The sequence below is a fragment of the Nelusetta ayraudi genome, unplaced genomic scaffold (assembly GCF_046127955.1).
Source record: "Nelusetta ayraudi isolate G7.1 ecotype Tasmania unplaced genomic scaffold, CSIRO-AGI_Nayr_v1 ptg000002l, whole genome shotgun sequence".
NCBI lineage: Eukaryota > Metazoa > Chordata > Actinopteri > Tetraodontiformes > Monacanthidae > Nelusetta > Nelusetta ayraudi.
This window is the reverse complement of record NW_027466052.1, coordinates 2,433,346-2,457,500: the sequence shown is the minus strand read 5'-3', so window position 1 is coordinate 2,457,500 and position 24,155 is coordinate 2,433,346. Positions and strand designations below refer to the sequence as shown.

At 45.9% G+C, this 24,155-nt stretch overlaps 4 protein-coding genes and 1 long non-coding RNA gene across 24 annotated transcripts in view; 3 read left to right on the top strand and 2 right to left on the bottom strand.

The window, feature by feature from the left end:
- Nucleotides 1–1,592, bottom strand: part of rab11a (RAB11a, member RAS oncogene family) — a 5,951-nt gene extending 4,359 nt beyond the window's left edge. For all 4 annotated transcript variants that reach the window (XR_012929225.1, XR_012929231.1, XM_076048836.1 and 1 more), the window contains exons 1-3: nt 1,452–1,592; nt 82–277; nt 1–8 (exon numbers count right to left, since the gene is read on the bottom strand). The exon at nt 1–8 is cut by the window's left edge and continues 186 nt beyond it. Coding sequence is in view for 2 of the 4 variants with exons in the window: in XM_076048836.1 (XP_075904951.1) it covers nt 1–8; nt 82–277; nt 1,452–1,491 (244 nt within the window). In the remaining 2 variants the exon portion in view is untranslated. The remainder of the gene's footprint in view (nt 9–81; nt 278–1,451) is intronic.
- On the top strand, nt 898–5,630 carry LOC142903442 (uncharacterized). Of its 2 annotated transcripts, none has more exons than XR_012929247.1 (4): nt 898–984; nt 1,575–3,039; nt 3,757–3,977; nt 5,476–5,630. It is a non-coding gene; the product is annotated as an uncharacterized LOC142903442 (long non-coding RNA). The 2 variants fall into 2 exon arrangements; XR_012929246.1 differs by lacking the exon at nt 898–984 and adding an exon at nt 1,008–1,340.
- On the bottom strand, nt 2,151–5,630 carry sh2d7 (SH2 domain containing 7). 2 transcript variants are annotated; one of them, XM_076048716.1, is made up of 6 exons: nt 5,466–5,630; nt 4,866–4,955; nt 4,595–4,760; nt 3,783–4,013; nt 2,356–3,018; nt 2,151–2,279 (listed from the first exon to the last, which is right to left on the bottom strand). In XM_076048716.1, the coding sequence occupies exons 1-6, from the start codon at nt 5,615–5,617 to the stop codon at nt 2,235–2,237; spliced, it is 1,347 nt and encodes a 448-aa protein (XP_075904831.1). In that variant the 5' UTR covers nt 5,618–5,630; the 3' UTR covers nt 2,151–2,234. The 2 variants fall into 2 exon arrangements, with proteins under 2 accessions (XP_075904831.1, XP_075904760.1); XM_076048645.1 differs by lacking the exon at nt 2,151–2,279 and having other exon boundaries at nt 2,308–3,018.
- Nucleotides 5,631–6,935: 1,305 nt separating this feature from the next.
- Nucleotides 6,936–13,117, top strand: dapk2a (death-associated protein kinase 2a). The gene is made up of 9 exons (XM_076048287.1): nt 6,936–7,349; nt 7,451–7,550; nt 8,676–8,897; nt 9,063–9,201; nt 10,128–10,257; nt 10,344–10,419; nt 10,726–10,878; nt 11,107–11,152; nt 12,272–13,117. Exons 2-9 carry the CDS (start codon nt 7,489–7,491, stop codon nt 12,917–12,919), a joined length of 1,476 nt encoding a protein of 491 aa, XP_075904402.1. The 5' UTR covers nt 6,936–7,349; nt 7,451–7,488; the 3' UTR covers nt 12,920–13,117.
- A 964-nt stretch (nt 13,118–14,081) lies between these two features.
- Nucleotides 14,082–24,155, top strand: part of herc1 (HECT and RLD domain containing E3 ubiquitin protein ligase family member 1) — a 57,452-nt gene continuing 47,378 nt past the window's right edge. For 5 of the 15 annotated variants that reach the window (XM_076047653.1, XM_076047570.1, XM_076047818.1 and 2 more), the window contains exons 1-7: nt 15,216–15,752; nt 17,509–18,494; nt 20,184–20,279; nt 20,836–21,030; nt 21,837–22,148; nt 22,231–22,327; nt 23,367–23,510. In XM_076047653.1, coding sequence (XP_075903768.1) covers nt 17,535–18,494; nt 20,184–20,279; nt 20,836–21,030; nt 21,837–22,148; nt 22,231–22,327; nt 23,367–23,510 — 1,804 coding nt within the window. In that variant the 5' untranslated portion in view covers nt 15,216–15,752; nt 17,509–17,534. Of the gene's footprint in view, nt 14,375–15,107; nt 15,753–17,208; nt 17,291–17,508; nt 18,495–20,183; nt 20,280–20,835; nt 21,031–21,836; nt 22,149–22,230; nt 22,328–23,366; nt 23,511–24,155 lie in introns of those variants that run through there. The other 10 variants (XM_076048167.1, XM_076048073.1, XM_076047481.1 and 7 more) reach the window with 7 other exon arrangements.

Below are 24,155 nucleotides of genomic sequence, written 5' to 3'. Positions count from 1 at the left end.
GGTAATACCTGCAACGCAGCCCGGGGTCAGCTGACTGGCTTTGTGAACCGAGCCTCTGGGGCACCGCAGACGCCCACTCACGCTGATGTGATGGCCCTGTAGCGCTCCTGGCCAGCCGTGTCCCAGATCTGAGCCTTCACCGTCTTGCCGTCCACTTGGATGCTGCGTGTGGCGAACTCAACCCCGATGGTGCTCTTGCTCTCCAAGTTGAACTCGTTGCGGGTGAAGCGGGACAGCAGGTTACTCTTTCCTACACCAGAGTCGCCGATGAGGACAACTGGAACGCAGAACGGAGACTTTAAGAGGACACCCGCTGCAACGACACGCGCTGAAAGGTGCTAATTGACAACGGTGTGGACACCGACAGCTTCACCTGCTCTGAAGCTGAACCAAGTACTGAACAAGTTTCTGGATACTGTCGGTGAACATGACGTGACCTTTGAACCATTTAAACTGGCATTAGTCGGAGGAGTGTGTGGGGAGTGGGAGGGGGGAGGGCAAACTTCAACTTATCTGCGGCCATCTGCTCACACCTGCTAGCAGGTTTGGTTATCGCGCTGCTGACTTGACAGTTGGAGATTTATTTGCCGTTAAACAAATTCATCCAAATTCATCTATCAGATAAACCAGGTTAAAATCTCTGAACAGCTTCGACCTTGCACGCTGTCAGGACGGTCTGTAGGTAGTGATACATTTCTAGTGCCGTCATATTAGCTGTTAAATGTTTATACATCTATTAGGGTATTAACTACACGTAGATTTTGCCACTAACAGACAATGAGATGTGAGACGGTATTTGCAATGGAGTCATAGCAGATCTTTGAGTAGTCTTCGCACTCACTCGGCTTCAACTATCAGTTTATTGACATGACAAGTGATGTCGTTTGTTTACAGTGGTATTCACCTCCGTCTGGCCCCGTCCTCTATTATCGGTTGTGCCCGGCTTTACGACACCTAATTAACACAGCCTATTGGTCAGACTTGGTAATTACTTTCATCATTTATTATACTGCTTATTAAGGAGCGTTAATGGGGGCCACTTGTGTCTCTAAACTGCGCTGGTCACTCTGTTTCCCCCTCGGGTTTTGCTTGAGAAGATGTCACGATAACGGTGAGCGTTAGGTGTGTCCGACGTGCGTACGATGTCCGCCAGCTAAAGGCTAACGTTAGCCGCAAAACGAGAGGGCCGGTTGCTGGCCAAAAACAACTAACGGCACGTCACGACTTCGTCCGGTTTATTATCCAGAGGGCACAGGTGATGGGTTTCTGTTGCCAGCTTGCCCGAACAGAGCAGTTGACATGCCTCGGGAAGAGCGACAAAAAGCGATCTGAGCACAAAGGTTGGCTAAGTTAGCATAGCTTTGAAAACAGCTGGCCTGGTTCGCCTGTCAAGCCAAACCGCACAATCTCGAACTGCACCGGATTTGTTTTGTTTTGTTTTTTTAATCTACCTTTGAACAAGTAGTCGTATTCGTCATCTCTGGTGCCCATCGTCCTGCTGAGAACCGATTCCCTCAAGTTTATATTCCGCCTTAATGTAAGTGGGACGATCAAATGTATTTTACTTTTAACAGGAATCTATTTGGAAGACGTACTTCCGGGATTCCTTCTTCTTCTCTGGTGGATGATCGGCAGCGAATAAAGACATGTTGGACGTCCAGTGGTCACGGGGGGAACTGTCAGTGAAAAAACTACGCGCCGCACAGAGTTCGTTGTTGTTGTTTTATTAAGTCTGGTGTAACTTTGGAGAGAACATGGCAGTTGACAGAACACAGATGTATTTTCAGAGGCTTTCAATGAATTAAGAGCAAACTAACGAATCATGTAAAATCCAAATGGTACTTAAGTTTATAAGAATTGGATAATGATCATAATTGTGTTATTCCTCTGGTTTAGTAGTAATTAGTATAACACACACACATACGCACGCACGCACACACGCACACACACACACACACACACACACACACACACACACACACACACACACACACAAAACAGGACAATTGACCCATCATGAAATTGAAACCATTCTAAAGTAACACCAGGTCGCTATTTCCATCACTCTTAAACATTTGAATCACCTAGATTTACCATCACTTTGTGGTTACGTCAGAGATACTTCTTGATTTAAGTTGTAAGCATCTTATGTTTAAAAAAAAAAAAAAAACTTAATCGCAGGGGGAAAAAAATATGGTCAAAGAGCTACTATGTCATACTCCTTCAGGTAGCACTTATTTTTTCTTCCGGTCAGGGAGGAATTTCTTCCATTTCATATTCTGCAAACAGAAGAGAAAAAGGAAAAGGTTAAAACTGGATCTCCTCGAGTGGCCCTGTGTTTTCTCGGCCACTCACATTTTTCCCTCGGGTGGATTTGGACTTCCTGGTCTTCACTGCCTCCAGCGACTCGTACGTGTTGCCCTGGATGTTCTCCACGGGGATCTGCTCGTACGTGTCATCTGGAAGTCCAACAGGCGATGGTCTCCGGAGAACATTTGCGTATGCCTCACCCTCCTGCTGTGAGCTTGTCCCCATAGGCCCCTGGGAAGTCTGATACAGCGGGTTGGACTGGGACACTTCCATTGTGTCAGCTTGCTGTTCAGACCAAGAGCTGCCCAGCTTCGGCTCGTGGAGCGAGTAGGTGTGACAGGTGACCCTCCTCAGCGGGAACGCTGGGTATGATGTACAGGTGGAGCTCCTCAGCTGGTTTGAGTATTCTTGCTCGTCGCTTTGTTCCTCCTCTTCCTCCATGTCGTCGCTCAGTCTCTGTGAAGACCTTCCTCTGCCCTCCACCTGAGCGGACTCGGGGAAGTTACGGACAAGATCACCTGGCCGACTCATTTCAGCATTGCTGTATAAGTCCCAGTTGGACACCAGAACTGACTTTGTGTTTCCTCTTGCTCTGTGAGATCTGGTCACTTCGCTCTGGGTCTCCACCTGGTGGGATGTGACGCTTGGTAAGGATCCTTTGATGGAGAGGCCCAGAGGAACGCCTCGCTTTGGGACCGGCGGCACCGCCTGAAAGACGTAACACCAGAGGTGGCAAAAGTATTACTATTCAGACCTAAAGTAAAAAGTATGGAATCTTGTTTTAAAAAAAGTAAGGACTGGTTCTGTAATGTTTTTATGTAAAAGGTATATTTTTTCTTTGCCATTAAAGAAACAATACATTTGTTCATGATGTTGCAAAAATGAAACAGCAGCTCAACCAAACTTTAATCACTATAAGCTATGACCACTGAGCCATCACTGGATGTTGACCTTTTTAATAACAGTAAACAATATTATTTTCTACATTTTTCTGAGAAAATGTACTGAACAGTGACTCCAAAGCCAAGGAACAGTGAAATCATCTCCCTCTAAAACATAATCAAGCAACAGCAACTAGATAATTAGTGAATTACTTTGAACAGAATGTGTATCTTTTAAACGCTTTTAAACACAAAAGTAACTGCATGTTTTTTCAATATAAGAAGTAGAAAGTACAGATATTTGTGTAAAAATGCAGAAAGGCAAAGTAAAAGGTTGTCAGAAAAAAAAAATTCAAGTGTAGATACCTGAAAAATCTACTAAAGTACATTAAAAGAGTACTTAGCACTTTGTTACCTCCCACCTCAAAGTAACACACAGGCAGTGTGTGAATGACTGCAGCAGACAAATCACGTCAATCAGTAAAATGTAATAAGGGCTCAGTCTTCAGTCGGAGATAAGTTGTTTTTTTGCCTTTAAACTTTACGTCACCATTTTGGGTTGCAGCTGGTGCTGCTGAGGGCTCACCTCACCTGTGCGAGGGACACCGTGTCGACCGACATGGCCCCCGTCAGCTTCCTGCTCTTGGACTTGGGCGGCAGTGCGGGCGGCGGTGAGGCGGGACTGTCACTTTGCTGTTGAGCTCTCTGACTGGCGCAGGGCTCGGCTTTCTGGTCCCACAGAGTCCGTAAGGCTCGGACATTTGACCCCGGCGTCTCATTGCTGTTGTAAGTCACCACGTCGTACAGCACACCTGTGTTACACTGGAAATATCAGCCGCATGTCATGGCAGGATTTGGTCTAGTGAAATAAGTTGCTAGCTCAGAAAAAAAAACATCAGCGCAATCGAAACAGCTCAGAGTTGAAGGTCAGAGTTCGGAGATCAGCATTAGATTTTACTTTTGCTGAAACATGTATGCATGTACTGGCATCTATTACGTGCTAATAACTCTGCACTTAAATCCACGCCAACAGCACTTTGTGGAGTATACTTATTGAACTGACAACCATATGTCAAAAAAACATCATCATGTCTTTACTTTATACAATTTTTGAAGCCTTTCCAAAAGCTGTTTACCAGATGGATATAAGCCGTAAACGAAAAAAAATTGTGAAATGTTTGGTTTGCCATGTCACGTTGCAGCAGTTTCCCAGACGGACAGATTCTTTGCAATACATTTTACCCACTCTTGAACATGATAGAAACACTTGGAAGGTGGCTGATCTATTCAATGGCTGTTTTTCAGAAATACAGTCTTGAATAAGCCTCAAAATTCATTCAAAGTTGGCAAAAAACAGAGCCTATTTTTACGAGTGTGACAACCCTGACGCCCCACTCGCCCACCTGGTGACAACTGGAAGTGAGGTATTCTCCAAAGGGCTGGATGGGGCTGGCTTTGTAGTGCTCTATCAGCTCTGTCAGGCTTGCGTATGTCTGATAGTCTCCCGCTATGACAAATTGTCCATCCTGGTTCTGGGTAATGACAAAATGGCGACACCTGTCGTAACCCCTTGGGAGGAGAAGCACATCGTCAGCAGAGGCCAATCAGATTCAGAGAGTCAGCAGTGAAAATGCAACAAAAACCCAGCAATGGGAAGAATGGACTATGCCTCACTTGTAGGACAGGATGAATCCAAAGGCTTTGTCACTGAGACGAATGAGGAAAGTGCCCAAGTCTTTATCTCTCAACAGATCTTCTGTGTCCCTGGTGGACAGAGGCAGACACAAGCAATTAAACAGAAATGTTTCATTTTTTAAAAAATTTGCTGTGGTAGAAGATCAGATCAAAGATGGCCCAACGCATCCCGAGGCTATTAACTTTTTTCCAGGGAAATTGATTCAATCAGCATAGATTCCATATGTGATTCCTCATTTCAAATTAAAAAGTGCCAATTTGCTCTTCTTCCAAAGGCACGTGAAATCTGTATTTACAGGGAATGAAACATCCCGGTTGAGCCCAAGAGTCTGTGACTTTACAAACCATATTGGAACAAGTTAAGATAATAAACTTTAAGTTCAGTTTTTTAGTTCCCTTCTGTTTCACTTCATGGTCTAGTTTGACCATTTCTTGACACATAGGAAAGATATTTCAATAGTGGGAGGATTCAAATTGTAGAAAACCATTACATAAAGTGGCGGGTCCACCAATCAATTGAATACAGCTTAACAGCTAAATCCACATCCTCCCATAGAAGACTTCCTCTGCATTGCTTACTGTCTCACAGCAAAACCTTGGAACCAGTCGGGGAAGTTGCCGTTGCTGAGGATGAGTGACGCCTGTGTCTCCATGAACCACCGGAGCACCAGCTCCTTCAAGCCCCTTTCAGACGCCTCCATGCTGGGATCGACGTCGGACTTCTGGTCCATCCTCAAGTGTCGCACGTTACAAGCAGTCTAACCTGGACTCCCCTCTGCCTTGCTCTGATGCTTCACTCTCAAAAGGAAAATGAGATTCCTCATTTGATTATTTCCACTGTTTTATCTCTCTGGCCTGAATGGTGTCATTGTTCCCAGTGACTCCTGTCACCTTGCACCTCTCGTCATGCTTAAAGCTTCATTTTACTATCTGTGTTCCTTGTTCCACCATTACATGTCACTATGCTACCATTTTTGAGTGGTTCAATTGTCGAGATAAACCGATGTTGGAACTTTGGATTTTCGAGTTGTTGTTTTTTGTTATTTTAGAGTTGAAAAATTAGGATCCTTTGAGGTTATTTTATGAATTATGTATCAGTTATTCTCACTATTGTGTTTTATATGTCTTAAGTATTATTTATTCATTATCATTTACACACTCTAGATTTACCAACAAGATCTGTTCACTTTTAAGAAAAAATATGCTGTGTTATATTTGAAATCTTTTATATTGGTATTATTGGATGGTAAGTATAGACACTTTTTTGAAACAAACCAAACAAATTTATCAATCAACAGTGATGCCGTTTGGTGACGGCATGTTGGTCTCAATTAAGCCCCGCCCACTGCCTCGACCTGCCCAGTTTTGCTGCATGATATGTGATGCTGCAAGACTTGGTTATTGATCCAGTACCAAATAAATAATAGGTCAGTATCGCCAATACCAATACAATACCAATATTGTTTTTGTTTTGTTTTTATAATGGGGAATATAACATCAAATAGCTAAATCTGAATTAATTTTCATCACCTTAAAGTGTTTTTGTGTTTTTTGTTTTTTTGTTTTTTTTACCCTCTGTGGATTATTAATTAGTTACAATTAGTTAGTGACAGAATTTGGGCATTTTAGCTAAATAGAAAACATTGGTCCACTCCACACCATCCATTCCAACTTCCTAAACTCAGCCTCATAAAAAAACTGGATGTTTGAACCTCAATCATTTTTTTCCCTGCATGGAACTATAGTCACAATAAATTCATAAGTAGGGGTAAAACAGAAAAACAAAACATTTTATTACATCTTAATGGGCAACGCTGTAGTATTTTGAATGTTGTACACAAAACAATATATATAAATGCAATATTTAGATAAAAAGTATCAATTACACACATATCGATCAATACCAATATCAACATTGGTATCGATATTATCGATATTTGGATCGATACGCCCACCACTACTGCATGCTAAACAGACTGTTGCTACAGGAGCTACAGGGGCTTTATTTCTAATTTCAACGTGTACAGTAGGTTGAGTTTGGGACAGAATTTGTTTGACTGGACAATACGGAGTGACGTCACTGCGAGTTGGCGCAGGCGTGGGCACTAGGCAACAGGTGTCAGTTGACACTGCAGCCGAACAGGTGGTCATTCCTGGTAGCATGGAGTCAGGAAGAGGGCGAACCAATCAAATGTCATTCACATTGTCGTACACTTTCCTCAGAGCTGAACGACTTCGTAGCGCCCCTCCTTCAATTCAGTTTTGAAAACGGACGTGACTTTACGTGAAGTGTTATTGGCAGGCGGCCACACGGTAGTAGCGGTCGCGCTCGAATTAGAGTAGAAGCTTAATAGTAGCCGGAATGGAAGACAGCGCAGCCCTAAATCTGTGCTTTTCTTAATGGACTCCTGAATGAGCGTCGGCGTTCCAGCAGAGCAGCAGCAGCAGCAGCAAACTGAGCGGGTACAACTCTTTATCTTGTCCTCGTAGTGACCGTCACTGTTGGCAGGTCATGAAATGACCAATTACACGAACTGCTCGTTTATGTTTGCACTTATGAAAAGGTTTCCACGTGAACTCCGTCAACTCAGCCTCTGTGACCATGGACGCGTTCAAGCAGCAGAGAGTGGAAGACTTTTACGAGATTGGAGAGGAGTTGGGAAGGTAGGCCACCAGCCGAGTCGCTTATGTCAATGTAAATCCGGAGAGTACATGCACGAAGTCTGAAGTACAGAAATGAAAATCTTCATCGAGGAAAAACAGCGAGGTTACACACGGGATCACAAACCTATAAATGGATGGCATATCACGTGTGTGTATGTATGTAAACACATAATGTCAAATAATTGTAAATATGTAGAAAATTCTGCCATTCAATGTGGAATTCCATCTCAGTTTTGTAATGAGAAAATGTGGGTTAGGGTTTGAATCTGTGAATCAAACATTTCGATTTTTAGCTCACAAAAAATGGCATTGCTACAAATGGTGTCTAAACAGTTACACCTATTTCTATGTTTTACATGTAAACCATGGATTGGTTTTCCTGCTACCAGTTTGCTTTTTAACACAAAGACTAACATTTCCTGTTTCTTGAAGAAAATCTGCAATACGTACAAGGTTCTTCAAGATGAGGTCCATTAAATTGTTGTACCAGTTATTTGGCTTTGTGAGAAGCCATCAGCCATGATGTGAATAAACATCCTATAAAAATTGATATCAGCGTTAAACCCTGAATGAAGTGAAACAGGTTTTTTTTTTTTAACAAACGCACATTTAAATGCGCAGCACGCAAACAGAATTCAAAACCAGCTGCTTTATTAAACCCCAGATTAGATTGTATTTTTTTCACAGACAAAATAAAAAGTAAGCCTGTCCTGTGTGTGGAGTAGATATTCCTGCTGCCTTTTAAAGCTTTCTATCTTTAGCTTCAACTCTCTCAGCCCAGGGTCCGGCTGCTGATGAGGAATGTTGGCTCACGCAGCGCCACTCAGGAAGAAAATAGACTGCAGTGCCCTCACATGGGACTGTTTTGAAACACTGCGACAAATGCGATTCATTGTTGTGTTTAGTGTTGTTTTTCTGTCTCTTAGCATCATGTTTTTGTTTTAGTTTTCTTAAGACCAAACGACAGTAAACACCTATGTTTTACCACCAACTAAAATGTATTTATCTTGTTATATAAGAGATAATACAATTTATGTATGAAGGTCAAAATACAAATAATTTATACTTGTGGAAAAAAACATCCAGGGGAAGAATAAAGTTCTATCCTTCTCCTCTGTGGCACAGTGGGCAGTTTGCCATCGTGAAGCAGTGCCGGGAGAAGAGCACTGGCCTAGAGTTTGCCGCCAAGTTCATCAAAAAGCGCCAGAGCTTGACCAGCTCTCGGGGGGTGCGGCGGGAGGAGATCGAGCGGGAGGTGGAGATCCTGCAGCAGATCCAGCACCCCAACATTGTCATGCTGCACGACGTCTACGAGAACCGCACCGATGTGGTGCTCATCCTGGAGCTGTGAGTAAGCCGCCACTGTGGGGAGCTGCTGCTGCTGCTGCCTGTAAAGCAAGAGACTGCGAGGAGACGAGAGGAGACGAGAGGAGAGGGCCGGTGTTTGTGGTGGAGGCCGGAGAGGCCAGAAAGCCATGCAGACTAAGAGTGTAGCCGATGTCGCTGTTTCAGGGTCTCTGGAGGTGAGCTGTTTGACTTCCTCGCGCAGAAGGAGTCGCTGAGCGAGGAGGAAGCCACTCAGTTCATCAAGCAGATCCTGGAGGGGGTGAACTACCTCCACGCCAGAAAAATTGCCCACTTTGACCTCAAGGTTGGTCCATCACAGCTTTCAGAAGCCTACTGCACTGTTGTGGCGTGTTCAAAATCCAGACTTGGGCAGTGGAAGAAAAATTGCACGGAGATAATCCCGTGCTTGATGGATTTAGCCGTCACGGTTTGATCAAAACAAAACCACACACACACATGTCACACTGAACTTTTGCCACTCAGGCTGACTCATCACTTTTGACATTGGAGGTGTGGTGAATGATGAATAGTTCATGTAGACACTGAGCAGTCTGCATGAACTATGAGCGGAAAATTTTATTAAATCTCTGTTCGGCTGTCTGTCATGGGGTCTCAACCACTTTGTTTATCACACTGAACTGATATTTAACTAAGACTGCTGATAAAAATAAGGACAGAAATAATTTTGAAAGTATCGGTACAGTATAAGGATACTAATGTTGAATTTAATTGGTGGTTATAAGCTGTCCTGCTGCCGCACATACCTGCAGCCACCAAACATCTTTGTTGATTGGCCTTTGCGTCAACACTCTACTGAGCCAAGAAGTAAGCCTAGTGGAACACCACACACGCATACACACAAACTTGGTAGTGTGTGTTTATCTTGCAAAATTCACTCAAATATTATTTTTGTTTGATTTTGTTTTTACTGTTGTTTTTGTTGTTGTTGTCACTGTTTGTTTTATTGGCAAACACCTTCCCAAATCTCTGGAAGTTCTAACAAAGCTTAATTTTGAAAGCGAGGTTGCAAACGGAGGGATAAATGTACTTTTGTCTGGAGATCCGAGTTAAGCATGTGATGCTGCTCCACTGAAGTCCCAGAAGAAAGATTTGAAACGATTTGAACATAGCTAAAATACGGAGAAGCTTTAAATTTAACTGGTCCAAGAAGTAAGCCAAGGGGAACACCAGAACCTGTCTGTTTCAGTCATCTTCATTTGTAATCTGCAGCCAGAGAACATCATGCTCCTGGAGAAAAACGCCCTGCTACCCAGAATCAAACTCATCGACTTTGGACTGGCCCATAAAATCGAAGCAGGGGTGGAGTTTAAAAACATCTTTGGAACGCCAGAGTTTGTCGGTAAGAGGTGGCCAGTGTTTTCATCACTGCTTGGGACGATCACAACTGCAAAAAACGTTTTCCCTCTCACCTTTCTCACCCTTTAGCGCCGGAGATTGTCAATTACGAGCCGCTGGGTCTGGAAGCCGACATGTGGAGCGTCGGCGTCATCACCTACATCCTGTAAGTCAAACTCAGACTGCCGCTTTCTCCGCACTGTACAGCTCAGCTGAAGGTAATCTACATTTATTGTATAAAGCAGATGGAGAAGTGTCTGCAATGTTTGACATTAGGTCATATATGTTCATTAAAAAAATAATTGGACGATAAATTATATATTATTTTTAGCTCATTACTCATATCTGTTTATGGGTCCAACAAGTGGGCTGTATCATGAGTCCAGTAACAGTAGAAGTACATTTTCACTAATAGAAAACATTTGAATGTAAGAGTTTGCGTCCAAATCATAATTAGGAACGGTTCCGACAGGCTCAGTGGTGCTTCTCCTTTCCTGGGCGAGACCAAGCACGACACCCTGAAAAACATCCAGACCATCAGCTACGACTTTGACGAGGAGTTCTTCTGCCACACCAGCGAGCTGGCCAAGAAGTTCATCAGCCAGCTGCTGGAGAAAGACAAGAAGTAAGAGTTTCTGCGTGGCAGCACCTCACTGAGGGTCGGTCAGTCCAAACACTTTGTAGGGAGATGATTCACTCCAGCAACACTGAAGACAATGTAATTTGGTGGGATTTCTTTGAAGCTTCTTAAAGTTTTCGGAGACACAAATGAACAGAATATTGTCAGTGTCATTGTCATTTTCGTTGTGCCAGCTCAGAAGCAAAATCGTCGTTGTTGATTTCCCTGTTTCAGGAAACGACTGACCATACAAGATGCCCTCAATCACCCATGGATCAAGGTAAAATCAATGAGAAAGTGGCAGAGAAAGACATTTTAAAGGACTTTTTCTGTGTGCAAAAAAGCTGTGACGTTCCGTCAGCAAACTGGGACATGGTTTCTCTGGGGAGGTTTAGTCGAGGATCAGACCAGTACCGGCTCCTTGAGTGCCAACTTCCAAACTGCTTCAGTTCTGCCAGCTGGGTTCTCATTCGAAATACACAAAACCTAAATAGCTGGGTGAAAAAAACTGGTAACGGAAACAACAGAATTTTTTAAAAACTTTCAAATATCACTAAACAGATTTTAATGCTCCCATGAGGAAGTATTACAGACCTTTTGATGTAGAAACACATATCGCAAAAGGGCAATGGAAACACTTTTTTCGCATTTACACAATACAGGACTTGACATGAATAATATTAATAATAATAATAATAATATAATAATAATAATAATAATAATAATAATAATAATGCATTTTATTTATAAGGTACTTTACATTTTTGCAAATCTCAAAGTGCTATTCTGAAATTCCCAATCCTCTCAATCATATTAGAAATCGCCTGTACGTGGCCTTTGCCACGCACACGGACTTTGCCAGTGAACTCTCACTCATTGCCTTTGTCTTTTATTCAATATTGTGGAGGCGACCGCTGTTGACACAACGAGAACCGTAGCAACACGTGACGGGTTCTGAGCGTCTGTCTTACTTCCAGCGGAGTCTCGCCAGATAAAATTCCACGAGAATTACGACACTGCGTGGCCAAAACGACCTTCAATGTAGACGCTTAAAAGCGCAATTGTACTTTATTTAAACTATTCTATGTGGAAAAACTGTAATAGAAATCCAGCTACTGGTGTACAAAGGGCAGCCATAAAGACAAAGAGTCCTTTTTGAAAGTCAGTTGCCTGTGCTTGCGCTGCTTTCGTCCAAAGATGGCGCTCCAAACAACAAAAAACTGAAAGTTCCTGCAGGGACATTTGGAATGGAACTGGAAATTACCTTTTTTTTTTTTGCTAAGTAAAAATGGGGTTTAAAACAGAAATTAGTTAGCCAATGGTGCAAATATCTCCTGGACATCAGTGGCTGCAACACTGGTGCAAGCCTCACTAACCGTCTCCTATTCCGTCCCGCAAGTCAAACGAGCGCAGGGAGGAAAACAAGGCCGTGGGGCCGAAGAAGGCGGAGCGGCGCCAGCTGAAGACCAAGCGCCTGCGGGAGTACACCATCAAGTCCCACTCCAGCATGCCGCCAAACAACACCTACGTGAACTTTGAGCGCTTTGCACAGGTGGTGGAGGACATCGGCCAGATGGAGGGCTCCTTTGCCAGCCTGGCGTCGGCTCACGACGCGCTGCAGGAGGACGTGGACGCCCTGGCCTCCGTCTGCAACGAGAAGGAGGCCTGGTACAAGGAGGAGAGCGAGGGCGTGCGCCACGAGCTCTCGCAGATCCGCTACGAGTTCCGCAAGGTGGAGGCCCTGAAGAGGAGCCTGCAGGACGACGTGCAGGCCTTCGGCTCCAGCCTGGGCGCCGTGGCCGGCCGCTACCAGGAGAGGCAGAGCCACCTGGACGCCCTGCGTCTGGAGCTCGCCGATGAGCTGAGGTGGGTTCAGGAGGTGATGGGCTCGTCCTCCTCGGGGGCCGGCGGCGGCGGGGGGTTCAACGGCTGCAGCTTCTCCGCCTCCTTCAACAACGATGTGAACGAAGCCCTGAAAGAGCTGCTGAACCGCTCCTGTGAGGGGGAGCTGATCAACCTGGAGCTGGAAAGCGGCCAGCAAAGATAATCAGAAACAAAAAAATTGTTTTTTTTTTGTTTTTTTTATGAACTCAAACAACACGGCTGTCAGAAATAAACCAACCAACTCTGTGAAAAAACTGAACTAGAAAAGTTTTCTGCCTATCCATCAGCCATATTTGATGTGAGGCCAGCAGCTCAGGCCAGGTTCACACCATCATTCCATTTCCTGACTGTATCCATTTATTTTAAAATGTGACTCCAGATCCTGATGTGACCAGTTCACACTCACGGCGTGATCACACCGTGCAGAGTCTGGAGGTGAACGGATGCATCTCAGTTGTCGTGGAAGAAAGTGAAATGATGTGAACAAGAAAAACGAAGCAGGACTGATATTTTCATGGTGGCACTTGATGCTGTGGTGTTGTTTTTTTTTTATTGATGTGAAGGGATTCAGTGAAACTGATTTTTGGGATGACGAAAGATTCTTTAGGCATCCTGTTCTTTTTGTTTTAATTGTTTGTGAGTCTCGCCAGCACGCAATTAAGTGTGCTTGAAATCTTGTTGAATGCCTCTTCAAACTGGGGTCACAATCTGATGTCCAATTTAGAAACGTGTTCACATTGCAGGAAGAAAGCAGTCCTGGTCTGATTTGAAAAGATCCCACTGCATGCGACTGGTGCTGATCACATTGACAAATGTCACAACTGATGGTGATGACCGCATCGAGGGCTTTGTGTGACCTTTCACAACTTTGTGTAGATACTCAATTGTTGTTCTTTGTAACAGACTAAACATCCGATTTATCCTCAGTATTGCTGCTGTCGTGTGCATCTCCTCTTCAATTTCATGGAACCAGACAGAACTTCGCTTGGAGACTAAGACAGAAATGAAGGGGGTGGGGGAGGGGTCAACATACATATGCAAAGATGACGCTGAAAACGTTATAATGCCTAAAGACCAACAATACAATTTGAATGAATTAAATGCAACGCTCATAAATAATGGTGTCATTAGACACATAAATAGCCAAACAAGGTCAAAGTCCACACACAAAACATAACACAACAACAGAAATTGATTCCCTCTGCCTTGTTGAAAAGTCTAAAAACAATGACAAGGCAAAAGTGTTTTTCTGACGAAACACTTGACGTTTGCTCCGATTAGCCGCTGGTAGCGTCACATGGTGAGCTTGTAAATGAGGAGAATTTGCACTGAGACAAATTAGCCACACTTTTCAACAACAAGCCCGAACGCCAAAGCAGCAGACATGCAGCTGCTCTCACTGGAGGGCCTCCAGTGAGGCTGCCGGCTGCGCTACGCGTCACCCCTCTCGTCCCTCCTTGCATCAGTTCCTGGGCAACTGGGTGTCGCTGGATGGCCCCAAAACAACCCTGCAGACGACAAACAAGCCAACACTGCCAACAGGATGCATGTCAATGATAGAGGGCACTGGGGCTGAACCGCACTATTCTAGCTGCAGCTGCAGGGGGCGAGATAAGCAGTAAGTTGTCCTCAGACTCACCACTGTGGTTCCAAAGCGCAGAATTTGACCTACTGTATATTACTCTTTAGGAAACAGGAACATACTGTGTGTACATAAAACATAAATTGGTAGAGTCAAGAGACGCTTCTAGAATTGCAAATTCTAAATGAGGAATTTGAATTGAAAGTTTAAAAGATCTACTGAGAGGGTTGTATTTCCCCTGTGGGTTTAAACATTATGAAAGGTTAGTCCAAGAAAAAGTTGGGGTGAGCAAAAAATTGTGCATTAGAAGCATGTTGTGTATTTGGGGCTTTTTTTTAACTAAAAAAAAAAAAATCATAATATTTAGATTTGTTTTGATTTTACATTTTGTTGCCTATTAAAACATTACATATATTTGTTAGCCTTTGAGCACAGGGGAATTAGGTCTAAAACTCTAGATCAACCTTGCTAAGAGCTCATCCATCTTACCAAGCTCTGGTGAAAGAAGCTTGGTATCGTGTAACCACTCAGCTTTATTTTGGCTGTGAGCAAAGCAGTAAATGGGGAAACATACATACAGGAAGTGACTGTAAGCCTTGCTGCTGCTGCTGCTGCTGCTGCAGACATGAGCGTGAATGCAGCGGTAACCAGCGGTAAGCAGATGGCATTTTGACATTAAATGAAGAGTAATGGCGCTGCACTCCTCAAAAATTCGGGTTCCCCGATTGACTTGTTAGGTAATGTTAATTGGGTCAAATTTAGGGTGGTAATTCCTTTGATACTGATTTAGTCCCAATTAAAGGAGGACTCTGCTCAAATGGTTCCTTTAATGTTTTTCACTTTTTCTGCCTTGCATGCAATCATACCTTTGGCATTTTTTTTTTTTTTTAATGTTGTCTCCATTAAAGAAAATGTCCAATGTTGACGTTTCACCAGTGATGATGTGTAAGCGTCCAGATGATGTGCTCATATGATGTGCGGTCACTGACAGGCTCCGGTCAGTGAAACCTGCGTTATCGGCGTTTCCTTTGTCAGTGCGCGTGCGTGTCTGCGTTGCAACGCGTGGACGCGCCGAAGACGTGCGGTTCACGGAGTCCACCGGAGGCAGACCGACCGACCGACCGACAGACAGACAGGCAGGCAGGCAGGCAGACAGACGGGGGAGATAGACAGACAGGTCCCGACGTCACCGCCCTGGGCTGGGGCTCGGTTTAGGGTGCTGTAGGGAGCGGAGCTGCAGCGGCGGAAGGTACCGGAGAGGCGGGCGGAGGCATGGTCACTCTCGCATGGCTCGGTCCCCTTTCACAGTCGCGCCATCCATAGTGAACCCCTGGCACCGCTGCAATGAAGCACACCTAGGTTCTGGTCTGAAGCACAAGCCCAAGAAGAGGAAGAAGCCCTTTGACAGCTACCGGTGAGTCCAGGCTTGCTTCCTCTCCCGGCTGCTGTAGCCTCGGCCAGCTAACGTGCTATGATACAGCAGATAAGCCGAGCTAGCCACTTAGCCCGCCGCTCCGTGGGGCGTTTTGGACGGGGACACGCGCGCCGGTGTCCCCACGCAAACGTCACGGTATTTATCCCACACAGTTCCCCACAAAACAGCGGCACATCAGGATTTTTTTTAATGTATTTTTTTTTATTAAAAAAAAAAAAATGCGCACTCCGCTGGCTGTGCTGGCGCGCTACGGTTAGCCAAACGCTAGCTAACGTAAACATTAGCGCCACGGTCGTAACTGACGTCGCTTTTTGGCTCGATCCAAAACAAACTGCTGACAACATGACATTCAATATTATGGTCGTGCTTTGCCAAACGCGCTGTCGACTGTGTGGGCTACCGGCAACCTGGCGGGGTGGGGGCAGCACTTCGCGAGTGTTTCCCGGTGCCACCTATCTGCTGTCAGTGATCTATAAAAACCATTAGCCCCTGGAAAGAAATGCCTCCTCTAACGTGACACAACGAGCCAAGCTGTCAGTGACTGCGCGCCAGCAAAAGCAGCCCTGTCATGGTAACCGCAGCACCGCTAGCTCTCACGGCCTATTCCCGGTCAGTGGCATATTGGCAACTGCACCCAGGGCCCGTTTGAAACCGTTTGACGAGGGCGCCGTTGCGGCGCAGGACCTGCCCACCTGACTTAACCAGCTAGCAGTTGCTAGGTGCTGCTGTTCACGAACAGGCGCGGTGCTGCCTGGGGACAAGTCGGAAAGTGGTTCACCTCCACGGCGACCGGAGGAAGCACCTGAATGTCACCGGTGAACTGCAAACTGGTTAAACACAAGCGGAACGATGGCTCAATGGTGCAGCAGCAATGCGTTCCGTCAGCTCTGGTTTAGGGCCCCAATATGCCGTCTTTCTTTGTCAACGGCGTGCGTCTGTTGGCACCTCGATCTGTGTAGTGTCCTCGCATGATAGGACAAACAACATTGTGCAGCTCCTGCCAGTATATTGTTTTTGTGCTGTCATGCACAACCTGCGATGTCGTGTGTAGTTTTATGCTGGAATGGCCTAACGTTGCTTTTCCAGGAATAGCATGATGGACCTTTGACTGGACAGAGAGCGCAGTTATTGGTAGAAAACCCCGGCAAAGTGAACTTTCTTGACTGCGGCGGAAAGGTTTGCGCGTCCTGTCGCGAGCCACAACCTCACTGTTGCGTGCTGGACGAAGATGAGTGTGTGTTTTGGTTGCTTCCTTGTCGCTGACCTCCCGTGCCTCCTCCCAGATTGAAGCGTGAAGATGACAATGTCAAGCAGATTCCTGTGTTGTTTGTCTGGAGAGGTGGAAGCCAAGTTCATTGATTGATGTCGGTTGGTTCCGCCTTCCTCTTTGTTGACCCTGCATGCGTTGTGGGTTTTTTTTTTCTTTTTTTTTTAGGATTGCTTGTGTGTTCCTCATGTGATGGCAGGAGGTTTGTGACACATTGATGAAGACTGATGAGCGCTGACTCCTCACCCAGGTTTTAGTGACAATGAAAAATAAAGAGGTGGAAACAGGCGGAGAATGTGTCCAACTTTATTGAAATGAGAGCGGAAAGTTTCGTGTTCGCTAACCTGCTGAAGCTCGGCCACTAAATCGATCAGAAGGATCCTGTAGTAATGTTTTTTTCCCCCCTCTCACTTGTGTGTTCTCAGCTCCTCTTCACCGGTGTATGTGCGTGCGTGTGTGTGTCTCCAGGTGTGATGGCTCCAGAGTGACGTGCCATGGCTTTAACCATCCCGCCAGTCAAACTCAAATGGCTGGAGCACCTGAACAGCTCATGGATCACGGAGGACAGCGAGTGCATCGCCACCCGGGAGGGCGTGTCGGTGCTCTACGCCAAGCTGCTGGCCAACAAGGAGGCGGTGCTGCTGCCCCAGCAGGTGCTGTGTCTGAAGGGTCCCCAGCTGCCCGACTTTGAGCGCGAGTCGCTGTCCAGCGATGAGCAGGAGCACTACCTGGACACCTTGCTCAGCAGCCAGCTGGCCCTGGCCAAGATGGTGTGCTCGGACTCGCCCTTCGCCGCCGCCCTGCGCAAGCGCGTGCTGGTGCTGCAGCGCATCTTCTACGCGCTCTCCAACAAGTACCACGACAAGGGCAAGGTCAAGCAGCAGCAGCACTCGCCGGAGAACAACTCGGGCTCGGCGGACCTGCACTCGGTCAGCGAGCGGCCCCGCTCCAGCACCGACGCCCTCATCGAAATGGGCGTCCGCACGGGCCTGAGCCTCCTCTTTGCTCTGCTGCGGCAGAGCTGGATGATGCCGCCGCCGCCGCCCTGCCCCGGCCCCGGCGGGACCCCGGGCGGCAACATAAACCTGTGCAACGATGTGATTCACACAGCCATTGACGTGGTGAACTCTCTGCCGCCCCTCTCCTTGGCCAACGAGAGCAAGATCCCACCCATGGGCCTGGACTGCCTGGCCCAGGTGACCACCTTCCTTAAGGGCGTGACCATGCCCAACTCTGGGGCCGACACCCTGGGCCGGCGCCTGGCCTCGGAGCTGCTGCTGGGCCTGGCCTCCCAGCGCGGCTCGCTGCGCTACCTGCTGGAGTGGATCGAGATGGCCCTGGCTGCCTCGGTGGTGGTAAGCAGCATGGAGGAGGACAAGACGCTGCAGAGCCAGGAGGGACTGATTGGCTACGACTGTTTCATGAGCATCCTGATGCAGATGAGAAGATCTCTGGTAAGTCTGACACCAGAAGCACTACTGCAGTTGGATGATAAAGACAGCACCAGGGACAATACAAAGTCATTGTCAGATTGAAATGTGCTGTTGTAGCTAATAGTGCGCTAGCTAGTTGATTCTAATGGATGCTTTAGCACTAATATGGTGCTTGTTTTGTGTATGTAAGTGTCTGTCATTCAGTTGTTGTGTGTTTTTACTTTTTTTTTTCAGTGTGCACTGCATCTGGTTGTATTTCTCAGTGTAAACACATTTTGCGCTCAAAGTTAGCAGTTGTTTTTGCGCAGAACGAAGTGATTTCGGATCCACAGATTATCCAATGGAAAACTTTAGGTATAGAATTTTTGGATGAAAGGTCAGGACAGTGTGTAGGGGTGTCCGTCCCATCTGACACGTGTCTGTCTACTCCATAACAATTCAGAAAATTTTCAAAAACTGATTGTTTTACGTTATAGCTAAATCGCAGAAAGGCTGCGCCCGGACATTTTTAGGGGACGGACCGCTAGCCAAGATGGCGGCAGATAACTCTCTGGCTCCAGTCACTGAGTGAGTCATTGATGCAGTGGTTGGCAGTGTGGCCTCACAAAGAGAAGGTTGCGGGTTTGATCCTCTGTGTAGGTGTGAGTGTGTGCGATGAACTGGCGATTCGTCCACCCTGCCTTCACCCCAGGATAGTAGGGATAGCACCCCCCCACCCCCCCCCCCCCGCACAGGCTGAGTGTGCAGGAAAAGGCAGTAATAGAAAATGGATGGATGCATCAGGATGGATGTATCAGACTTACATCAATGTGTGAAAACAGCTGAGGATGATGGCTTTAAGAAGTCTGCTTTATTGCTGAAGGCACTTTATGTAATCTACTTGTTGTGAATAGGAGCAGCTTTTTCCTGTGTATTAAGTCAGAGGGAGAAAAAAAATAATTCTGTATGGAGCAGCAAAAAGAAAAGGCTACAGTGCAAACAAATCAAGAAATATATTAACTAAGGATATAGACAAAAATAAAATACCTGTAATTATAAACAGAGAATACAGAGCAAGATATATACATATATATATATATGTGTGTGCATGTATGTATATATGTGTATATACTAGGCATGCAAATTATCGATTAATTCATTAATCGTTAGTTGATTGACCTTATCGATCAATTAACCCACGACCAGAAGCGGGTATGGAAAATGAATGAATGAATGATAAGCGGCGATTTGTCCTGAGAACCCAAATTTCACAATGAAAATTGGAAGGAACGAGATTAAGGAAGACATTATTTAATCCTTAAATATTGTTGTGGGTCCAATGTGACCCATTTTACATTAGAGAAAAGAAAAAACGCCCTCAACATTTATCCTCTGACTTTAAGTTGACTTCTGATGGGTCAACAGTTTTTTTTAAAAAGGTTGTTTAAAAGCAACTTGTTCTAGGTATACAGGTATACACCATGCTATTAAACAAAAAAATACGCAGTGTAGAAAATGTTCAATTAATTGCGACTAATTGAATTCAATCGATTAAATTATTAATCGACAATTAATCAATAATCGATTAATCGTTTCATCTCTAGTGTATACACATATACATTCATACATATGTTTTGTATGCATTCACAATTATGACTTTGTGAGTATTTGTGGTGGTTGGTCACCATTGGGACTGTACTTTGTTCATGTGTGTGCGTGTGTGTGTTTCAGGGCTCCTCAGCTGATCGCAGCCAGTGGCGAGAACCCACCCGCAGCGCCGACGGCCTGTGCTCTCTGTACGAGGCGGCGCTGTGTCTATTTGAAGAAGTAAGAATTTCAGTTCTCGTTTGTGATGCATTTCTGTCCATGTCACGGTACAAACTCATTTCAAAATAAAAGATGCGCCAGAATGTGATATTTTAATCATTAAAAATTTTCAGCATCCCAGCTGTCGAAAGGATTAACTTTCAATTTTTAAGTGAACTTATTTATTGAAACATCAGCTTCTGTGATGGACTGTGTCTGTGGCATCATGGCTCCACACGGACACGTGCAGGCTGCAGTCCACATCACCAGTGTGTTCCTTAACAGAACGTATGGGCTGAAAGACAAGAGAGAGGCGTTGGACTGTAGAGCAGCTATAGTTGTGTAATAAAGAGCAGCAGCAGTTCAGAAATGCACTGTAAAAAAAATAAATAAATAAAAAATAAGAGAAGTGGGTTGTCTCTACAAACGCTGGGTGCTGGTGAAGAAGACACGGCGGAGCACTCCAGTAATGCGGCTGCAGTGATGAGGCCCCCCCCCCCCAGTTTTCAGATTGTGGCGCAGGACGCGTCGAAGAGCTCTGCCGTCTGAAACTCTGCGCTCTGGCTCACCCCCCCAGGTGTGTCGAATGGCGTCGGACTACTCTCGCACCTGCGTCAGCCCGGACAGCATCCAGACGGGCGAAGCACCGGTGGTGTCCGAGTCCTGCGAGGTCTACGTGTGGGGCAGCAACAGCAGCCACCAGCTGGTGGAGGGCACGCAGGAGAAGATCCTGCAGCCCAAACTGGCCGCCAGCTTCGCCGACGCTCAGACGGTGCGCTGCTTCCTCCACACACACACACACACACACACACACACACACACACACACACACACACACACACACACATGCCAGCATGAACATGTTGCACCAACGCGTGGTGTCAGAAAGATTCAAGCTGAGCCTTAAAGAATGAATGAATGGATATATAAGTTAAAAAAAAAGAAAATCTGAATCCTGGCCCACATCGTGGAGTCATGACAAGTATCATGCACGTAGAAGTGTGGCTATATTTCTCAAGGGCTCATGCCCTTGAGGTCAGCAATGTGGGATCGCTGGCAGGTGGCCACACCCCCACCCAAGTGTTGGCTCCACCCTCTGCAGACCCGTCAACCTTTACGCATTTTGTGTAGCTGTAAACGGCTCAAAAAGCTGCAGACATTCAATACCCCGTAATGGCAACGCTTTTATATGTTTTGTAGGTGTAATGCAACTATGTGGGCATATATGTATATACTTTACAAGAAAAGGTGACTTGTTATTCTTCGACTGGAAGTATTTCACATTCTCTTTTCAATTTCAATAAAAAAAAGTTGGGAAAAAAACAAACTATTTTGCTAAGGTGGGCAGGTCTGCCTTTGAGACCTCCCCGCTGTTGTCTTCTTCCAAACACGTGAACGGTGCAACCAAACATCGCTTCGAGCTCTAGGTTGTAAACCAGGAGCTGAATGTGCTGCTTTCTGCTCATCCAGGCACGATTTTAAATTTGATGAATTGTGAAGTCCCCCTGTAGTCCAGGAGGGACAGCACGATGTGAAAACGGCACCTAAAGTTGTTTTTGCTCCCCGCCGGCTCTGCAGATCGAAGCGGGCCAGTACTGCACCTTTGTCATCTCCTCGGACGGCTCGGTGCGGGCGTGCGGCAAGGGGAGCTACGGCCGCCTGGGCCTGGGCGACTCCAACAACCAGTCGACGCTCAAGAAGCTGACCTTCGAGCCGCACCGCGCCATCAAGAAGGTGTCGTCGTCCAAGGGCTCGGACGGCCACACGCTGGCCTTCACCACCGAGGGCGAGGTCTTCAGCTGGGGCGACGGCGACTACGGCAAACTGGGCCACGGCAACAGCTCCACGCAGAAATACCCCAAGCTGATCCAGGGCCCGCTGCAGGGCAAGGTACGGCCTCACTCAGTGCCACTTCCTGGGAGCGTCGGCGGCGCCAGAAGATTGAGCGTGTCTGTGCGGTTTGTGTCTCCAGGTGGTGGTGTGTGTGTCTGCCGGCTACAGGCACAGCGCGGCGGTGAGCGAGGACGGAGAGCTGTACACGTGGGGCGAAGGAGACTTTGGACGATTAGGTAGGCTGCTGCCGATTGGCTGATGGGCTTCAGTCCGGATGTGTGATGAAGGCTTGAGAGGCATCAACATTGAATATTGGAGAAAAATGTCTACTGGGAGATGAGGATGCAAGTCGTTGAGTGCCTCCTAGCTTTCTATTAGACATTTTCCATATATGAATCAGAACTGCAAACCTGCTACACACATTTTGTGCAGCCGGTGCGAGATTTTAGCATCTCAAAACGGCGGTGCGACTCACCTCTCCAAAACCGAGCAAAAGAAATGTGTGCAGGGACATTCAGCTGCAGCTGAAGTCTAAGTGAAAAATATTCGTACATTTGTGAGTGGTTTTTTCCCTTTCTGTATTTGTCAATCATGCATGCACTGTGTATTTGTGCGTGTGTATACAATAGCCTATGTAAAAATACACACACACTAGGGATGCAAATTATCGATTAATGCATTGATTGTTAGTTGATTGACCTTATCGATCGATCAACGATTAATTGATCAGCTGCGATTTTTCCTGAGAACCTAAATTTCACAATGAAGAATATCTAAGGAAGACATTTTGTAACCCTTAAATACTGTTGAAGGTCCAATTTAACCCATTTCTACATTTGAGAACAGTAAAAACACCCTCAACATTTATCCTCTGACTTTACATTGACTTTTAATGGGCCACATTTCACCTTTTATTTTTATAAGTTGTTTAAAAGTAACTTGTTCTTGGTATATTATAACCATCACAGTATCTACAGGTGTATTGCTCTTTACTGCCACTACACTGTAACTATAATGATGTTAACTACCCGTGTTAAAAATGTTTAATTAATTGCGACTAATTCAATTTAATCGATTAAACTCTTAAGTCGACAATTAATCAATTAATTGTTAACATCCCTAACACACACGCACACACACACAGTAGCAGGTCCGATGGATATGTAACATATTTTTTCACGAGCTTCAGACAATGGTCGGTCTGACGTGTCCAGCTGCCACTTGGCCAACGAGGCCACTTAACGGGCTACTTCCTGTCTTCTTCCCGGCTCCTAGGTCACGGTGACAGCAACAGCCGGAACATTCCCACCCTGGTCAAAGACATCAGTAATGTGGGAGAGGTGTCCTGCGGGAGCTCCCACACCATCGCACTGTCCAAGGACGGACGCACCGTGTGGTCGTTCGGCGGCGGCGACAACGGTGTGTCACAGCCGTTCATCATTCACAAGCACTCCTGTTATTGACTAGACTTGCTGTGGAGGGTCTGTCGTGTTCTTTTAAAAAAAGAAAAGAAAATGCAGACGTCTCTACTTCCTGGCTCACCGTTTTTGTTTTGCACAAACGTTAGGAGGCACCTGGTGTCAGTGCGCCAGTGTCGGGGGCCTTCAGTGCGCGCCGATTTGCTGCAGCAATCAGGTTGCGCGGCGCCGATGAGAACTGCACCGAGATTCAATCAAATCAAATCAATCAAGTTTTCTTTGTAAAACTGCAAAGATATCAGCCAACGGCGCGTCGACACGCTTTGCACAGTCCAAGAGAAAACTGACTGATCCCTCCAGAGCAGCTTGAAGCCACAGTGGCAGGAAAAACTCCCCAGTGGGAAGAAATCTGGAGCAGCCTCTGGAGGGCAGCCTGGGGGGGGGAATAGGAAAAACAAAGAGACAGGGGTAGAAATGGAGATCAGAGTCAGTCGCAGTGGTAGTACATCCAAAGCTGTCCTTGTATAGATATATGCATATATAAATATAGATAGACATGTCTATTGATATTAGTGTATAGATATCTATAAAAATATTGATATACATTTAAATACACTTTTGTATGCTGTGGAAGACAGTTCCAAAG

Excerpts from the sequence above, each read along its gene's own strand:
- dapk2a (XM_076048287.1), top strand. The coding sequence starts at position 7,489 with ATGGACGCGTTCAAGCAGCAGAGAGTGGAAGACTTTTACGAGATTGGA. Across the intron at positions 9,202-10,127 it reads TTGCCCACTTTGACCTCAAG|CCAGAGAACATCATGCTCCT; the intron begins GTTGGTCCATCA and ends TGTAATCTGCAG. Across the intron at positions 10,879-11,106 it reads CTGCTGGAGAAAGACAAGAA|GAAACGACTGACCATACAAG; the intron begins GTAAGAGTTTCT and ends TCCCTGTTTCAG.
- sh2d7 (XM_076048645.1), bottom strand. The coding sequence starts at position 5,617 with ATGGACCAGAAGTCCGACGTCGATCCCAGCATGGAGGCGTCTGAAAGG. Across the intron at positions 4,956-5,465 it reads CAAGGTTTTGCTGTGAGACA|GGACACAGAAGATCTGTTGA; the intron begins GTAAGCAATGCA and ends TCTGTCCACCAG. Across the intron at positions 3,019-3,782 it reads ACACGGTGTCCCTCGCACAG|GCGGTGCCGCCGGTCCCAAA; the intron begins GTGAGGTGAGCC and ends TACGTCTTTCAG.